This window comes from Pan paniscus, chromosome 2 (assembly GCF_029289425.2).
Source record: "Pan paniscus chromosome 2, NHGRI_mPanPan1-v2.0_pri, whole genome shotgun sequence".
NCBI lineage: Eukaryota > Metazoa > Chordata > Mammalia > Primates > Hominidae > Pan > Pan paniscus.
The window spans coordinates 46,675,802-46,695,196 of record NC_085926.1 but is presented as its reverse complement, the minus strand read 5'-3'; the positions used below and the strand labels follow the sequence as shown (position 1 = coordinate 46,695,196).

Genomic DNA, 19,395 nt, shown 5'->3' with positions numbered 1-19,395 from the left:
TACATAATTTGTTGATTTCTAAGAAGTTTACTGCAAAACTTAAGAACTTGCCTATTTCTTCTTGCACAATTCTTGCTTTCTATGTTTCAAAGCTGTGTTGTTAGGAATACAGGGTTCATGCCTGCTGTATTATCTTAGTGGGTTACACCCTATCAATATAAAACATGCCTTTTGTCCTATGTAACATTACTTGTTTTTTCAAAGATCCAGATCAGAGTTCATTCTTAATTTTGGCAGTTCTTCTAATCGATTAAGGTACAATTTTATATTTTGTACTTTTTTTCCTTCAGATTTTCCTCTGGTTTATTTTCCACTTTTTATAGTTTTTAGATTTGAGTATTTAGGTCATTTATTTTCATTCTCTGTTATTCAATAATAAATATCTTTAAGGTTATGAATTTGCCTTGGGCACACCCAGTAAGGTTTTTAAATAACGTATTGCTCTAATTATTAGTATTATTTTATTAGTAGTTTATAGCTATCCCATCTCTCAAGGACAGAGTGAGTTGGAGAAGACTCTCCCACTGCAAGAGAGATTTTCCAGTTTCTCATGTGTTGCTGATTGATTTTGTTTCATATGTTTGATGTTATTTTATTGATGGACAGAACTTTATGATGTTACATATTGCAATTTGTGCCTTTTTCAACACAAAATAGCTTTCTTTTTCTGTTTAAATAATTTGTCTTGAATCATTTTTAGAGATTCACATTGCCATTGCCACTTTTGCTTGCATATAAATATATTTTTGCCTATCTTTTAAAAATTTAATTAATTTCTAATTTTTTAAATTAATATTTTTTGAGACAGGGTCTCATTCTGTTGCCCAGTCTGGAGTGCAGTGGCGTGATCTCAGCTCACTACAATCTCAGCCTCCCGGGTAGCTGGGACCACAGGTGCATGCCACCACACCTGGCTAATTTTTTTAATTTTTTGTAAAGACGAGGTCTCACTACGTTGGCTAGGCTGGTGTCGAACTCCTGGGCTCAAGCCATCCACCCACCCCAGCCTCCCAAAGTTCTGGGATTGCAGGTGTGAGCCACCAAGCCCAGCCACATCTTTTTACTTTCACCTTATTTATGCCACTTTGTTTTTGGTGTGTCTTTAATAAGTAGTATGTGGATGGGTTTTTTTCTACCCAACATGAGGATCTTTTTATTTTAAAAGTAGAATTCTATGCATTCACATTGGTTGTGATAACAGATATGCCTGATCTTTATTCAGTTATCCTGTTTTGTTTTATTGATTGGTTGTTTCCCCCAAAGAATTATTTTCTGCAAAGGCAGAAGAGTGATAGCGTTTCTCTTCTCTGAAGTTTCTCTTTTCTTTCTCCCTCTTTCCCTTTCTATGTCTTTCCCCCTGGAGGGAATCTGATTGTACAGATAATAATTTCCTTGATTTTCTACCATATAGCTCTAAAATTAGTTTGTTTTGCCTGTTTTTTAATTTCATACAGTACACAGACTGTATCTGACTTTTGTATCTGAATTGTCTCACTCAGAATAGGGTTATGAGCGTCACCTTCCAGCTAGGTGTAGCAGCAGCTCATCCATTCTCACTGCCGCTGAAGATTCCGCGTAGCTGTTGCACCTTGGATGGCAGTTGGGTAGTTTCCAGCTGGGACCCTTCCCAGCAGCACTGCTAGTGAACAGTCTCTTGCACCTGTCCTGCTGCATCTGTGCAGTTTCTAGGGCATGAAGCCAGGAGTGGAACTGTGGGTTGTGGGGTAGGCACACTTTCTGCTCTGCTAAATGATTCCAAACAGTCATTTATAGTGGTCATGTCAGTTTATCTCCCCAGCAGTGTGTGAACAACCTCGTCACTCCGTGTCCTTAGCAGCACTGGCTGCAGGGTGGAGCAGGAGCTTCCTGCATGGACAGTGTGAGGAGCCTGGGATCCTTGGGAAGGGAGACCTCGGGGGAGTGGTGACGAGGTGTCCCCAGATGTCATTCATTCTGCCGATTTGTGAAGACCCAAGTCTGCAAGTGGCTTCCTCTCAGGAAGCCACCCTGCCAGGTTAAACATACCTAGATTTCCTCAACCCAGGAGCTCTTTCCTTTGAAAATACAGACCTTGGGCTGGGCATAGTGGCTCATGCCTGTAATCCCTGGAGCTTGAGACCAGCCTGGGCAGCACAGTGGGACCTTGTCTCTCAAAAAATTAAAAAAAAATTAGCCAGGCATGATGGTGCACACCTGTGGTCCTAGCTACTCGGGAGGCTAAGGTAGGAGGATTGCTTGAGCCTGGGAGGTGGAGGCTGCAGTGAGCTATGATCTCACCACCATCACACTCCAGCGTGGTGACAGAATGAGACCCTGTCTGGAAGAAAAAAAAAAAAGAAAAGAAAATACAGACCCTGAGGGAAAAAAGAAACCTCCAGTTCCACCTCAATCACATCACATACTACAAGAACTAGTTATCTCCCTCTCAGTGCCTCAGTTTCCACACCTCCAGGGAGGCGTGAGAGGGGGTTCACAAAGGAGCCTGGGCTGGGCACTAGGGTGCTTCATGGGCCAGGTACCAGGCACTGTCACGAGCCAGGCACATCGTACTGTCACAGGCTCAGAACTACACACCGGGGGCACCATCAAGGCCAAGGCTGGACATAGGGTACACTGCAGAGAGCTGGGCCCAGGAGGCACTGTCACGGGCCGAGCACCTGGAGTACCACTCCAGGGAGGTTCGTGACAGCAGCATCACCTTGTGGCCCTGGCAGGGCCTTGCCATGACCACACTGCCTCCTTCTCAGAGTCCTGTGACTGCCACAGCCAGGTAGGCCTCCAACCTTGGGGCAGATGCCTACTCCCCACAGTCATGAACACACAAAGCATGAGTTCTAGAATCTTGTCATAGTAGAGGTGCCCCATCCCCTCTGCCTCCACATCTGTTAGAAGGAGCATTGAGGAGTAGATACCCGCTTGCCATGGCCTGTGGGCTGGGGGATCTTCAAAGCCTTACATCTCCGCTTTCCTCTGCCAGATTAGATTATCAGCCGTCTATTGAAGGTAAGGCTTCAGGGACATGGGACGGAGGCTGGAGGGGTCTGTTTGCCGGGTGCCTGTGTCGGGCTGTCCTCATGCCTGAAGGGCCTTGGTGTGTCCATGTCCTGGTGGGTGGTACATCCTCAGCAGACTGGGGACCCAAACGGTGTCAGGGCGGTTCCAATTTCAAGGGTGACCATGACAGGAGGGAAGAGCCTTATTAAAAATTGAGGAACACAGTGGGCACAGTGGCTCACGCCTGTAATCCCAGCACCGTGGGAGGCCAAGGAGGGCGGATCACTTGAGACTAGCCTGGCCAACATGGCAAAACCCTGTCTCTACTAAAAATACAAAAATTGGGCATGGTGGTGCACATCTGTAATCCCAGCCACTCAGGAGGTTGAGGCACGAAAACAGCTTGAACCTGGGAAGTGGAAGTTGCAGTGAGCTGAGATCACACCACTGCACACCAGCCTGGGTGACAAAGTGAGACTCCATCTCAAAAAAAAAAAAAAAAAAAGGAACAGACTAACACTAACACTAACACTAACATCCATGGAACGAGTGAGCTTGTTTGGGAGGCACAGTCATAGGAGACCCCATCTTGCGATGATGAGGAAGTGAGGCTTAGTGCCCACTATGTATCAGCGCGGCTGAGACTGAGTGAGGTCGCAACACCCTGTGAGGCGAGCTTCACCAGCATCCCATTTCACAGTGAGAAACTGAGACTCACAGAGCCTCAGTGGTTTGCGAGTGCTGTAGCCAGAATTCAATACCTGTGTTCAATAGACTCTTTGGGGGTGAAAAAAGGATGACATGCAAATTCGTGAAGCGTTCCATATTTAAAAAAAAAAAAGATTAAAATTTTTTTAGAGACAGGGTCTTGCTCTGTCACCCAGGCTGGAATGGAGGGTGCAATCCTAGTTCACTGTAGCCTTGAACTCCTGGGCTCAAGTGATCCTCCCGCCTCAGTCTCCTGAGTAGCTGGGACTACAGGTGTGCGCCACCACACCTGATTAATTTTGCTTTTGTAGAAATAAGATCTCGCTATGTTGCTCAGGCTGGCCTTGAACTCCTGGCCTCAAGCCATCCTCCCTCCTGGGCTTTCCAAAGCTCTGTGATTACTGGTGTGACTTTCTCCCTTTCTTATCCTTTATGATGTTTAGTTAGTAAATACCTGTAGCAATCCAGACTGGGCCTGTTTAAAATCTCCATCTCACACCTGGTTCAGTGCAGCCTGCTCTCTTCTCACCCCTGCTGCTGGGGCCAGTGAGAGTCAAGGAGGGAATGGACACACATCTCTACTCACTTCCCTACACGATCACAAGGACTGCACCTCCAGGGGCATGGGTGGCCCCTAGAGCAGTGCAGTGTGACATTACTCTTCACTGGGGACAGGCAGCCTGGCCGACTTGTGCCCCATCACCTATCCCCTGGCTGACAGCTCGCCCCTGTGGTGATTCTCTCTTCTGCTTCTCTCCCCCAACCATCTGTTTGTGTAAACTACGGGCAAGGATGAGTCCTGGGTGATGGCTTACAACAAGCCCAGGAGGAGTTGTCTGGTCCTCATTGTTTGGGAACTCTAGAATGTGGGGTACCTGCTGACCCTGGCCTTTGGTTGCCTTTTTTTTTTTTTTTTTTGAGATAGAGTCTGGCTCCGTCGCCCAGCCTGGAGTGCTGTGGCACGATCACGGCTCACTGCAACCTCCACCTCCCAGGTTCAAGCGATTCTCCTGCCTCAGCCTTCTGAGCAGCTGGGATCACAGGCACGTGCCACCACGCCAGGCTAATTTTTGTATTTTTAGTAGAGATGGGGTTTCATCATATTGGCCATGCTGGTCTTGAACTCCTGACCTCAAGCGATCCACCCACCTTGGCCTCCCAAAGTGCTGCAATTATAGGTGTGAGCCACTGCGCCCGGCTGGTTGCCAGTTTTGAGGCAGTGGGAAAAGCCCCTTCTCACATGTGCATGTGGCAGTGGCTGCTTATGACAGGGCTGGAAGGCAGCTCTCTCTGTCTCAAATCTGCTGTGTCCAGGGGTGTGAGGGCTGCCCTTTGCTGCCTGAGATCCTCTTTCCTCAGGGCCCTGGCTCCGGGCCTGCGGTCAGACCAACGTGTCCTGCAGGGTGGTGAAGGGGAAGCTGGTAGAGGTAGGCAAGTGGCCATGGCAGGTGAGCATCCTTTTCCTGGGCACGTACATCTGCAGCGGCTCCCTCATCCACCACCAGTGGGTCCTCACGGCTGCGCACTGCTTGCAGAGGTCAGTCAGCGGGGGCTGGGGACTTTGCTTTCTGGCCTGGGGAGTCCCTGGTGAATCTAGGGATCTGGGAGCAGGGGGCCTGGCTGGGTGGTCCTGAGCTCAGGGCCTGTCTCCTCCTTTACTTATGGCCTTACCATTGGCGACCTGCCTCCTACCCATGGTCCTGCAGATCCAAGGACCCCAGCCTGTACTCCGTGATGGTGGGAGTCCACCAGCGCCCAGAAAATAGCACTCAGCTCCCGCTCACTCGCATGGTGATTCATAAGGATTTCAGCAATCTCATGTCTCAGGACATTGCCCTCCTAAAGCTCAGGGACTCCATCTCGTGGTCCCCCTTCGTCCAGCCTGTCTGCCTGCCTCCCTAACATCAAATTCAAGCCATCCATTGGAAGCATGTGCTGGGTAATCGGCTGGGGAACTACAGGGAAAAAAGGTGAGTGAAGGCTGGCAGAGGTTACAAGACACTCGCCTCCTCAGAACACAGCCCCATCACGGGCTCCTTCATTCATTCCTTTATTCAGTCATTCACTCAGGCAGCAAACATTTCCTGAACTCTTAATACAAAGATATACCCAGTGCTCTAGTGTAAAAGACACATGTGACCTGCATGGACCTCAGTTCCCAAAGTGAAGTTAAATGAAATGCCAAGTGCTTACCCTGCAGCATGGCAGGAAGTGAATTCTTGGTTATTAATGGAGTTCCCATTAATGGCATGAGGGCCACGATCTCAGGACATACTGAGGTATTGAGGTTTCTCTATCCATCTTGTGTACTGGCTATCCTGAGGTACCCCCAAATTCCTGGAGGTCCGGCCCCTGTTGGTGCTCTCCTTGGGTCCTAGAATCTGGGAGGCTTTGTGGGGGCCTGCTTTCCAGGGGGTGCCGTCTTGGGGCTCTAGGGTCTTGGCACCTTGCCGGTGGCCATGGGGCAGAACTGAACTCTTCACCCTCATGGAACCTGAATTCCTGGAGAAATCCCCTCTTGTCCTATTTGTCCTTTGGTGCCTGGATATCACTCCAAGCCCCTTGGGACACTTTTGTGTAGTCTTTTTTAATGAGCTGGGCTGTTTCAAAAGTTAGGTTGTGGGCTGGGGCCTTTATCAATCACCATCCCAGGAAATGGCCCTCCCTCCCACCTTAGCAAATGTGGACAACTCTGTGATGGGGATGTGCCGAAAAGCTGAGGGGATGACAAGGCTGGCTCTCTGTTTCCTCAGTGACCCCAAGTACCCCCTACAGTCTTCAGGAGGAACCAAGAGGTGGAGGTTGCAGTGAGCCGAGACTGTGCTACTGCACTCCAGCCTGGGTGACAGAGTGAGACTCTGTCTCAAAAAAAAAAAAAAAAGACACATGCCACGTATGTTTATTGCAGCACTATTTACAATAGCAAAGACATAGAACCAACCTAAATAGCCCCATCAATGATAGACTGGATAAAGAAAACGTAGTACATATACACCATGAAATACTATGCAGCCATAAAAAGAATGAGATTGTGTCCTTTGCAGGGACATGGATAAAGCTGGAAGCCATGATCTTCAGCAAACTAACACAGGAACAGAAAACCTAACCACCGTATGTTCTCACTTATAAGTGGGAGTTGCACAATGAGAACACATGGACACAGGGAGGGGAACAACACACACCAAGGTCTGTCGGAGGGTAGGGGGCAAGGGGAGGGATAGCATTAGGACAAATACCTAATGCATGTAGGGCTTAAAACCTAGATCATGGGTTGATAGGTGCAGCAAACCACCATGGCACACTATACCTATGTAACAAACCTGCACATTCTGCACATGTATCCGAAACTTAAAGTAAAATAAAAAAAGAAAAGAAAAAAGAAAAGAAAAGAAAATCTCCTTCCCCTGGGCTTCCATTTAGCCTGTAAAATAAGGGTAAAATACTCTTGTCCCTGTCCACAATGAAGGTAGTGATGGCAGTCCTTCTCAGGTTAGTTTACCACTTCTGGGCATCAGCTACATGCCCAGATGTGGGCCATGTGCGGGCAGAACCTGTTTTGCATAAGTGACATTCATTCTGCAAGCACAGAATGAATACTTCTGCCACCTGCCACTTGCACCTTCTATTCAACATTGGTTTTGAGATTTATTCATATGGATACGTGCAGGTTTTATGCATTAAATGCTCTACAATATTCTCTTTTGTGAATATGCCGCAATTTACCCAAGCTCTTGTTTATTAACATTGAGGGAGTTTCCAATTTTTTCATATCAGAAACTCTGCTGCTACTCTAAGTATTCTCACACACACCTCCCTATTTACATGTTCCACAATTTCTCAGCAAGATGTATCTGCACAGGAGTGCTGGGTCATAGGCTGTGTTTACCTTCATCTTTAATAGTCATGGTCAAATTGTTTTCCAAAGTGATCGTATTAATTTATATTCTAACAGTAGTATTTGAGAGTTCCTTGCTCCATTTCTTGCCAGGGTTTGGTATTGTCAGACTATAAAATGTTTTCCATTCCAATGGACGGGAAATAGCACCCGTTGCGGTTGTAATGTGCACGTCCCCAGTTACTAATGCGGTTGTGCAGTTCATATGTTAATTCACCATTTGTGATTCCTCTTCTATGAGCACTTATTCATATACTTTGGATATTCTACTATTGTTTTCCTTTTTCTTTTTTTATTTTTTAATATTCTGGATACAAATTCTATGTTCATTGTGTATACTGCAAAATCTTCTCCCAGTTTCCCTTGTATCTTTTTATTATTTTTGTACTGTACTTTGCTGAACAGCAATTTAGGTTTTATTTTAGTCAAATATATCATGTCTCTGATTTATGCTTTTTGTGTCTTATTTAATCATTCCTTTTCCCAAGGTCATAAAGACATTCTCCTATATTTTTTTCCTCAGAATTTGGAAATTACGGTTTTCACGTATTGAAACCATGTGGCATTCATTTTGGGAATGGTGTAAGATAGGAATCTATTTTTATTTATCTTCTCATGTGGACTACCAATTTTCCTAATGCTATTTATTGAAAAAGTCATTTCCTGCACTGGCTGTCACTACCTCTCTCATATATCAAGGTTGTGTAAACACAAGGGATAGTTTTTTTCAGTTGGACACTTACATAATTTATTTTTGTTCTTTCTTCCTTCTCAATACAAATTTTTGAGGCTACATATTTCCCTCTAAGTATGGCTTTAGTTTCATGCCACAATATTTTATAAAATTTCTATTTTGATTTTATTTTGACCTATGCATGGTTTTTTTGTTGTTGTTATTGATTTCCAGCTCAGTTTCCTTGTCTTAAAATTAGTTCTAAAGTGGTATCAATTATATGGAATATGCTGAGAAGGTTTACTCTTTCTAGTTTTGTGTTTAAAGAATTTAAGATCATAAAATCAGTTTTGATTTGAACTTTAAATTCATCTCTTAAATTTTCACTGTTGTGATTCCATCATCACTAGTTTATTTTAAAATATGTTCTGTGATTTTGAAAAAAAAGCACACATTTTGTTTAAAAAGTAATACGTAAGTGCAAAATTAGAAAATGAGACTCTCCTATAATCAAACTACCTAGAAATTTCTACACTAAATTGTTTGGTTTATATTCCTAACATGTCTTTCTATACATATAAAATTCTACATTAGTTTTTTTTTTTTCTGGTTTTGATTTTTTTTGTTGTTGTTGTTTTTGAGACGGGGTTTTGCTCTTGTTGCCCAGGATGGAGTGCAATGGCACGACCTCAGCTCACTGCACTTCTGCCTCCCGGGTTCAAGTGATTCTCCTGCCTCAGCCTCCCAGGTAGCTGAGATTACAGGCATGCGCCACCACGCCCAACTAATTTGTATTTTTAGTAGAGATGGGGTTTCACCATGTTGGTCAGGTGGTCTCGAACTCCTGACCTCAGGTGATCCACCCACCTCGGCCTCCAAAAGTGCTGGGATTACAGGTGTAAGCCACCGTGCCCGGCCTCTGGTTATGATTTTTAATAAAGGACTGTTATATAATTTTATTCTCCAACTTTTAAATTTTTACTTAAAATATATCTTGGACTCCTTTCTAGGTCTATACATATAAATATATTCCATCTTCCTTGAATAATAATTTTCTCATATGGCTATGCCACAATCTACTTAACCATTCTTCTATTGACAGATATTTGAGCTCATTTCAGTATTTTTTTACTATGCCAGAATAAAAAAAAATTGAATACCTTTTCACATTTGTTCAAACATTTAGCTACAATAATTTTTTAGAAGTGTAATTACAAAATCAGTTGTATATATATTTAAAATTTCAATAGATATTTGCAAATTAGCCTCCCAAAGATTTGATCCATTTATATTAACACCAACAGTAGATAAATGACTTTTCCTGCATCATCACCAGAACTAGGTATTATTTTTATTTTAACTTTTCTCTTTTTGGTAGACTAAAACTTGTATCATATTTTTGTTGTTATTTCATGACATTGAGAAATTCTGTAAATTGCTTGTTTAATAGGATAAGTAGGAAGTTTCAATAAAGATATCAAAATACAGTAAGTATCAGAATTCAAAGAGTTGTGTGACTGATATTTGGCTACATGTCTGTATCAAAGGGTCCAGAGGGTAGGGTTGGAGGTGATTTTGTGAGGAGAATTTCTCTGGAGAGAACTGCATCTATGAGCTCACCTTTCTCCCTTTAAGGGGATAGGGATGAGCGGGCTGGGGGTGCCCGTTCCACACTGCAAGTCTACTGGGAGTGGTACCCGCAGGATCGCTCAGAAAGCCTGATGCGTACCCCTCAAGGTAGGGGGAGAGTCAGCTCTAAATCCCTCCAGGCTCAGAGAGCTCACAGTGGCCTGGAGGGGAGGGGTGGGGGCGGTTAAGACAGTTCTTTCCCTCTCACTCTGCTGCTGTTACCTTGGCAGGTTAGGAAGATCAGGTTAGTAAGATGGGGTAGGAGGAGTGGAAGCTACAGGGAGGGAAGCCTCCTACTTGCTAAAGCCCTGACGGCAATGGGGAGTTTTACTTTAAATCAAGTCTAACATTGTGATTATTATATGGAAATGAATATTCTGATTTCTGAAGTGAGATGTTCATATGACACTTGGTGTAATCATGGCAATTACGATTACGTTAACCACAGTGGGCAAAATGTTCTGGTTCTGCCCAAGTTTTTACCAGGGGTCAAGGAAAAAACCTCACCTTCTAAATCAATTTTAAAAGAACAAAGGAAGTCCAAATAAAATGCTTGCTTCATTTAATGTACCATTTACACTTTTCCACGTCCTTTGCCCATGTTCTTCTATTAAACTACTTTTGTTTTTGTTGATTTACAAAAACTCTGGATATTCTATTCTGTAGTAACTAGTGGTAAAGGAGCATTATGTCTCTTTCAGCTTAATTTCAAATGGCTCATAAGCATTTATATATATGTGTATATGTATACATACATTTGGAGACATAAAACATATGGTAAAACATCAAAATTAGTGAATCTGGGTAAAATATTATACTTGCAACTTTTCTGAAAGTCTCAAATTATTTCAGAATACAAATTTACCCCAAAACTTTGGGTTACTGGAAGTTTTAACCCATTGTAAAATGCTTTACAATATTTTACCCTATTTGTACCTCATTTACCCTTTTTTTCTGGTGTAGGTTTTTTTCCCCATATGGTTATGTAAAATTTTTATGTGTTTGTATCTATCATTATTTTCCTCCATTATTTTAGGTTTTTTTTTCCTATCTTGGCCGGGCGCAGTGGCTCACGACTGTAATCCCAGCACTTTGGGAGGCCGAGGTGGGCGGATCACGAGGTCAGGAGATCGAGACCATCCTGGCTAACACGGTGAAACCCCGTGTCTACTAAAAATCCCCCCCAAAAAATTAACCGGGTGTGGTGGTGGGCGCCTGTAGTCCCAGGTACTCGGGAGGCTGAGGCAGGAGAATGGCCTGAACCTGGGAGGCGCAGCTTGCAGTGAGCCGAGATTGCGCCACTGCACTGCAGCCTGGGCAACAGAGCAAGACTCAAACAACAACAACAATGACAACAACAAAGAAATACCTTTCCTGTCCTAAGATTATAAAATTATTTACTCATCATTTTCTAATTCTTTTCTTTAAATACTTTAAATTTTGATTCATCTGGATGATTGAGAGAGGAAGTTCAGTATTATTTTTCTCCAAATGGGTAGCCTGTTACATAAAAATATTTTGTTGAATACTTGTTTTTTTGGCTATGAATTAGAAATGCCCCCTTTATTGTATTCTAAATTCCCACTCTATTTTGCTGTCTTCCTACCATTTACATCTCTATGCCGCCACCACTCTGAAAATTATTGTAGCTTTAGAATTCTTTTTTATGTGGTAATGCAAGTCCTCCTTCATTCTCCATCTTTTAAAGAATTTACCTGCTGTTCTCCCACGTTCCTTTTCACAGTCTTAGAATAAAGTTGTCAAAAAGAAAACCACATGGGGATTTTGGTGGAAATTGATAGATCCTTTTAGGGAAATAAAGACTTTTTATTTTGCACTATTTCTTTATGTCTATAGAGCAGGAGTTTGTAGCTTTCTCCATGTAGTTACTGCATGCTGCTTCCTGAGTCTATTCCTAAATGTTATATATTATGTCCTTATTGTGAGTGGTGTATATATATTTTTAATTAATTAATTATTTTCAGACAGAGTCTCGTTCTGTGGCTCCAGGCTAGAGTGCAGTGGCGTGATCTCGGCACACTGCAACCTCCGATTACCAGGTTCACGCCATTCTCCTGTCTCAGTCTCCCAAGTACCTGGGATTACAGATGTGTGCCACCACGCCTGGCTAATTTTTGGTATTTTTATTAGAGATGGGGTTTCACCATGTTGGTCAGGCTGGTCTCGAACTCCTGACCTCAGGTGATCCGCCCTCCTCAGCCTCCCAAAATGCTGGGATTATAGGCACGAGCCACTGTGCCCAGACTGGTATATTTTCTTTTGTTGTATTTTCTGTTTTTTTATTTTAGATTTTTGTGTATTTACTTTGTAATAAGCAACCTTCCTGGACCTAGCTGATTCTCTTCAATTGAGTGGACCACAGACACATCACCTGCCAATGTGTATGTGCATGACGTGAAGAATCTGTTCAGGGAATCGACTGCACATTGAGTTAGAGCATACAGTCAGAAAACACATTTATAAAGCTGAGCGTTCTTTCCTAAAATAAAATCCTGTAAGTCTTCCTCTTATTTCTTTCTTTTGTGTAATTGCAAATATTCAGAACCATATTCCAGAAAAATTATTATTTCCCATGAGACAATGTGTCATATAGTTTTAGGTGTATCTCTTGTAAACAATACAAAGCTGGATGCTATTATTTTTCAACACATCTGAGAGATTTTTCTTTAATCTATTTACCTAGAAGACTGGGGATTTTTTTTGTTCCCTCACCTTACATTTTGGTTTGATTTTTTTTTCTTCACTCTACTTTTATCCTCTAGCGGTTTAGAAGTTACGTATGTACATTTCCTTCTGCTATTGGTCACCTTGTATTTTCCACATATATATTTAAAATTGAATTATCACGTAGTTAATCAGTGTCTACAGCCTCCTTAGCAGGGGGCCAGAGACTTCCTGCATTTTTGCTTTCTTCATTTCCATCCTCCAGACTCCCCCTCTTGTTGAAGATATCTGGGAGTTCAGCTTGCTTGACTCTTTTATTATATCTAAGAATTTTTAGTGGACTCTTGAGCTTTCTAGGCCTATGCTCATATGAGTTGTAATTAGTAACGATTTCACCTCTTTTATTTGTGTTTTACTTTTTTATTGTTTTGAGTCCCCCTCTCTCCCCAAAACAACCTAGAGTCATGGCTGTGTTTTCTCTTGCTGCCCACTTTGATGGGAAGTGCTTCTTACACTTCACCCTGAAGCATGCCATGGTGGTGATTTGGCCTGTCATCTGTTGAGGGGAGAGCCATTCCTTTCTGTTTGACCACAGCGTTTGATTTCAGGAAAGAACATTCTCCTTTATACACATGTTTTCTGACTCTCTGCTCTAACTCAGGGTGCAGAGTCTGTTCCCTAAACAGATTCCTCATGTCCATGCGCCCTGCATTCCAAGATCATTCCTCCCTGCTTATGGTGTACTTTTGTTTCATTCATCTGTTGGATTCAGATTCATAATATCTTTTTGTGGAGCACACTTTAATTTATTTATTCACTCAACAGACACCGTATGCTGGGCTCTGGGCCAGACATGGATAACACTGGGCTTAAGAAAGGTCTGGGCCCGGGGAACAAATGGTACCACGTGGCACAGTCCACACAGCACAATGCACACAACCTTTTTACTTTTTCCTCCAGGGACACTGGGCTCCACTTTAAGGTATGTAGAGAGAAAGACACCCCTTTGTCAAGTGATAGTATCAGGACGATGCTTCACTTGAAAAATATTTGTTCATGTTCTGGAACATTTGAAATAACACAAATTATCTCCTCCTTGAACGCTGGATAGCAGTTGCCTGTGAAACCACATAAGCCTGTTTTCCTTTGAGTGGTTGCTCTTGGGGAATATTTTAAGTTGTTTTGCCCATAGTTATTGGACTTGTCGGGCTTTCTGTCACTCTTTAAATTTGTTTAAATGATTTCTGTTTCATAGAAAAAGGTCATTTCATCCAGAGTGTAAATCCACAAAGAGGAAATTGTCAACAGTCTTGAGATTCTGAGAAAGTATATTTTCCCTGGATGTGTTCTAGTTTATTTTCTACTCAAATCATGAAGTGTTTCCATTTTTCCTTCTCTTTCTGTTTTTCTTGGTAAGAGTCACAAGGTGCTTATCTGTTTTGTTGTTCTTGTTGTTGTTTTGTCTGAAACAGGGTCTCACTCTGTTGCCCAGGCTGGAGTGCAGTGGTGTGATCATAGCTCACTGTTAACCTTGAACTCATGGCCTCAAGAAATCCTTCTGCCTCAGCCTCCTGAGAAGCTGGGACTACAGGCGTGTGCCACTATGCCCAGCTAATTTTTTAAATTTTTTGTAGAGACAGGATTTCACTATGTTTTGCCCAGGCTGGTCTGGAACTCCTGAGCTCAAGTAATCCTCCTGCCTTAGTCTCCCAAAGTGCTGGGATAACAGACGTGAGCCACTGTGCCCAGCCTTGTTGTTTTTTAAGAATAAGCTATTGATTTTTATTTCTCAAGTCTATGATTTTTCTGCTTTGTAACACATGAACTATCCTCTTTTTGTCTTTATTAATTCCTTTTCAAGTGTCTTGAGCTGAATGTGCAGTGATAATTGATGATAATAACAAATAATTTATTTTTATTCTCTCTTGCTTGATATTAAAAGTACTTTAGACCAGGACAATCTGTGTGCAGTTTAGGCCCACATCCTGTGCAATACGTGATGCTCTCTTTACTCTACATTCTAATTGTAGATTTCGTTTTTACTTTAACGTTTTGAAAGTTATTTTTTTCCTGTTGATGGAGTGACTCACATTTTGTTACTAAACTCTGGTTTTATTTCACTGAGGTGAGAGAATGCTTACCTACAGCGGATCTCTCTCTCTCTCTTCTTTTCTCATGTTCTTACTTTCTCTGGGCCCCTAGAGTCCCATCAGTCCTATCTCAGGCAAGGGCCCTCACACTATCATTGCTGGTGTGATTATCACTGGCTTCATTTTCTCCTTCATCTTCTATTTGCCCTTCCCCGCAAAAGAACATCAACTGAAATCTGTCTAATATGTGTAATTAGGCCAGGCGCGGTGGCTTAGGCCTGTAATCCCAGCACTTTGGGAGGCCAAGGTGGGTGGATCACCTGAGGTCAGGAGTTCGAGACCAGCGTGGCCAACATGACAAAACCCCATCTCTACTAAAAATACAAAAATTAGCTGGGCATGGTGGCACGCGCCTGTAGTCCCAGTTGCTCGGGAGGCTGAGACAGGAGAATCGCTTGAACCCAGGAGGTGGAGGTTGCAGTGAGCCAAGATCGCACCACAGCACTCCAGCCTGCGTGACAGAGCAAGATTCCGTCTCAAATAATCATAATCATAATGATAATAAAGTGAAATTAAAGATATCTGTGTCTTTGAAGAATGCATAGTGCTGCTGTGTGTGTTTTAGTTGGTATAAATTATATTGTGCTGCATATCTCCTCCTGTAGTTGTTTACTGAGGCATCTGAATTTGATAAGGTATTCACATTAAATGGTTTTATTCTTTCAAATAATTGCCCCCACATATCCTATGTCAAATTTTCCTTCCTTCCCCAAACGTCATTTTGGGCAGAGCTCATAATTTTGAGTCACTTTCAGTTATGAAATGCCTTGTGCCATTAAAAGTTTCTATTTAAATTTAAACCTCACTTCAGGAGCCCCCCACTCTCTGGTGCTCCTGGGGATGGGGTTCCCTGCCCTGCCAGGAGATCAGGAAGCTGGCCTGGTGTAATCTCCATGGTGAGGCCATGGAAGCCTCACATCTCCCCCAACTCACTCTGCTTGTTATTTTCTTTTCTAATTTTTTTTTGAGACGGAGTCTCGCTCTGTCCCCCAGGCTGGAGTACAGTGGCGCGATCTTGGCTCACTGCAAGCTCTGCCTCCCGGGTTCACGCCATTCTCCCGCCTCAGCCTCCCGAGTAGCTGGGACTACAGGCGCCCGCCATCACGCCCAGCTAATTTTTTGTATTTTTAGTAGAGCCGGGGTTTCACCGTGTTAGCCAGGATGCTCTCGATCTCCTGACCTCGTGATCCACCCGCCTCGGCCTCCCAAAGTGCTGGGATTACAGGCGGGAGCCACCGCGCCCGGTCTGCTTGTTATTTTCAAGAGGTCCTTAGATATGTTCAATATTGACCTCTGGTTTGTTTTAGACAGAGCCCTATCTTAATTCATCAGTCTTCATTGAGATTTGGTGTCCTTTACTGAACAGATAACCTTAGTTTTGATGTAATCAAGCCTAACACATTTCTTCAGGTTTGTGAGTTTTGTTTTGTTCGCTTGTTTTTGTTTTGTTATTTTGAGACAGAGTCTTGCTCTGTTACCCAGGCTACAGCGCAGTGGCGTGGTATGGTTCACTGCAGCCTCAACCTCCTGGGCTCAAGCGATCCTCCCACCTCAGCCTCCTGAGTAGCTGGAACTAATTTTTAAATTTTTTGTAGTCATGGGGTGTCACTATGTTGCCTAGCCTGATCTTGAACTCCTGGGTTCAAGAGATCCTCCCACCCCAGCCTCCCAAAGTGCTGGGATTACCCGTGTGAGCCACTGCACCCAGCAGTTTGTGGGTTTTGAACCTTATTTTTAAAAATATGCTTCATCCCGAGTCATAAAAACATGGTCCTATATGCATTTTGGTTTCGGTTTTATTTTTTATTTTAGAGACAGGGTCTGGCTCTGTTGCCCAGGCTGGAGGGCAGCGGCATGATCATGGCTCACGACAGCCCGGAAATCCTGGTCTCAAGCGATCCTCCCACCTTAGCCTCCAGAGTAGCTGGGACTAAGGTGTGTGCCACCATGCCTACCTAATTTTATTTTTGTGAAGACAGGGTCTCACTATGTTGACCAGGCTGGTCTTGAACTCCTGGGCTCGAGTGATCCTCCCACCTTGGCCTCCCAGAGTGTTGGGATTACAGGTGTGAGCCACTGTGCTGGTCTTATATGTTTTAATTAGCTTTATCATTTTTACTTTTCACATTCAGAGTTTTAATTCCTCTGAAGTTTTGTTACGGTAGGATACAACTTCGCTTTTCTCCTTCTGGTGAGCCAATGTTGCCACCATCTACTGCAGAGCCCTCATTTCCCGCAGACGTGATGCTTTGTGTGACATGTGTCAAGTGTCCTCCTGGATAGGCATCAGGTTACGGGCTCTCCGCGACCCCCACTGGGCTATTTTTTTTGTTTCTATGCCAGTACCCCACTATTTCTATAATTAGAGCTTTCTCATCTTTAATTATATTTCTATAATTATAGCTTTAAAATATGTGTAACTATCTGGTAGGTCAAATCTGCCCCCAACCTGACTCTCCAATTCTCTCCCCTTTCTCAAAACCATCCTAGAATTTAAGGACTATTATCCTTCAATATCAATTTTAGAATCAGATTGTCAAGTTCCTGAGAAAACCCTGCTGGCGTTTTAATTGGAATTGCTTTGAGAGACTAATGTAAGGAGAACTGACATTGTTATGATTTTTAATTGCTTTTACTCTGTATTGAATAGACAAAAGGATATTTATAAAACATATATGGAGAATAAAGAATAACATTAGCAACATCCACGTACCCATCAGCAAGCCTAAGAAAGAGTGCCCTTACGGGCATGTTAAAGTTTCCCCGTGGCCATTCCTGTATCTCAAGCCTCAAAGGCTCTGACTGCTCCCAGTTATTTTGCTGGCTGACATTTGCTCGTGGTGCCTCAACTTCCTTGTGTGGTGTGCAATGTTTTGAGGAGGGAGGACATGCTCCTTAGAGTGTTAATTATACGACTACTCTGAGGTGTGGCTTGAAAGATAGGTTCTTCCAGACAGAATCTACATTTGCTTCAGCCAGGTGCCTGCAGGTATGACCAACCCAGCATCACTTTATTTACTTACTTATTTTTAACTTTTAAGTTCAGGGGTACAAGCGCAGGTTTGTTACACAGGTCAACTTGTGTCATGGGGCTTTGTTGTACAGATTATTTCATCACCCAAGTTTTGAGCCTAGTACCTATTAGTTGTTTTTCTTGATCCTCTCCCTCCTCCTACCCTCCCCCATCAAGTAGGCTCCAGTGTCTGTTCCCTTTGTGTTTATGAGTTCTCATCATTTAGCTCCCACTTACAAGTGAGAACATGTGGTGTTTGGTTTTCTGTTCCTACATTAGGTTGCTAAGGATAATGGCCTCCAGCTGCAACCACGTCCCTGCAAAGGACATGATCATGTTCTTTTTTATGGCTGCGTAGTATTCCATGGTATATATGTACCACATGTTCTTTATCCAGTCTATCCTTGATGGGCATTTAGGCTAATTCCATGTCTTTGCTATTGTGAATATCCCAGCACCACTTTAAACCACATCCATCCTTGGTTCAGGTTTTTTGAACCACCCAGACAGTGTGAAGTCATGTTGTGAGTTCATACGAGAGTGTTTCCAGTTCACCCTCACTGTGAGGGTGTGGTCATTTTTTGAAGGCATAACTTTTTGCAGGGGTCTACTCTGAGGCTCCTCCCCTTAGTTAGGCCCTGGGTTTTGTCTTTTGTCTCCTGAGCCCATGAACAAGGCTATGAAAACTGAAGCTCAGTTTTGCTGGGTTTGACAAACGGCCTTGGGACAAAAGCTGTCTTCTGGGCTCTACTGACCTCTATATTCTAACCCTCATTTAGGTTTTGGACTTTGAAGAGTCTTTATTTTCTTGCTAGCTTACCCATGCATTTAAAATCATAATTTTTAAAAAAGACTCACATTTGTAGGTATCTTTAGCAATAAATTTGGTTAGGGTATCTTGTCTTCCATACTGCAGGAAGCCAAATGCTGAGAATTGACATTTTCACATTGCTTTAAGTTATCTCAGCTTTGAACAACAGTATATCTATACATTGATGTAGGTCTTTTTTTATATTCTTAGGCACAGTTTATTACTTTTTTCCTTAAGAGTCTTTTGCATTCTTCATTAGATTATGTCCTGTAAATCTTGGTGTGCATTATGTTTTAAAAATAAATGTAATTGAGTGGTTTTTCTGATTTATAAAATTTTCTGACATTACAGAAGAGTGTAAAGAAAGTTTTAAAAAATCATAAGAAACCCACTATCAGCAGCAATAACAGCTATGACTTTTTGTTGTATGTCATTGTAAACAGTATTCTTATCTGTAAACCCATGTTTGTACAAAAAGAGGAGAACTGGTTTGCATTTCAAACAGCTCACTCTGCAAGCAGGATTTCAGGAAAGAAAAAGACCACCAAGATTTAAGGGGAAGGCAGAGGAGGGGATGGGATGGGGAGTTAGGGTCAGAGTTAGCAGGAAAATGAAGACAGAGGCTGGCGTGGTCCAGTGCAGAGCTTATGTGTCACAGAGCTCATCCTGAGGGGCGGGCTCAGGCCAGGGATGCCCTCCTGCTGCCATCCTTATGCCCTCCCTCCTTTTCTCTACAGGTTGACTCTGGAAGCTCCCTTGTCTGCCAAATGGACAAGACCTGGATTCAGATAGGAGTGGTGAGCTGGAGCTTTAGTTGTGGCCAGCGCCACTTCCCAG

General features: G+C 43.1%; 1 protein-coding gene across 2 annotated transcripts; it reads left to right on the top strand.

Moving 5' to 3' along the window:
• The first annotated feature begins 664 nt into the window (after positions 1–664).
• PRSS46P (serine protease 46) lies at positions 665–19,395 on the top strand. 2 transcript variants are annotated; one of them, XR_008955365.1, is made up of 4 exons: positions 665–3,003; positions 5,062–5,239; positions 5,409–5,672; positions 19,296–19,395. XR_008955365.1 is itself a non-coding variant. In XM_034956285.2 (3 exons), the coding sequence occupies exons 1-3, from the start codon at positions 2,922–2,924 to the stop codon at positions 5,602–5,604; spliced, it is 456 nt and encodes a 151-aa protein (XP_034812176.1). In that variant the 5' UTR covers positions 665–2,921; the 3' UTR covers positions 5,605–9,179. The 2 variants fall into 2 exon arrangements, 1 of the variants encoding a protein (XP_034812176.1); XM_034956285.2 differs by lacking the exon at positions 19,296–19,395 and having other exon boundaries at positions 5,409–9,179.

Coding starts and splice junctions, on each gene's coding strand:
- PRSS46P (XM_034956285.2), top strand. CDS start 2,922: ATGGCCTGTGGGCTGGGGGATCTTCAAAGCCTTACATCTCCGCTTTCC. Junction 3,004..5,061: donor TTATCAGCCGTCTATTGAAG/GTAAGGCTTCAG, acceptor CTCTTTCCTCAG/GGCCCTGGCTCCGGGCCTGC. Junction 5,240..5,408: donor GCTGCGCACTGCTTGCAGAG/GTCAGTCAGCGG, acceptor ATGGTCCTGCAG/ATCCAAGGACCCCAGCCTGT.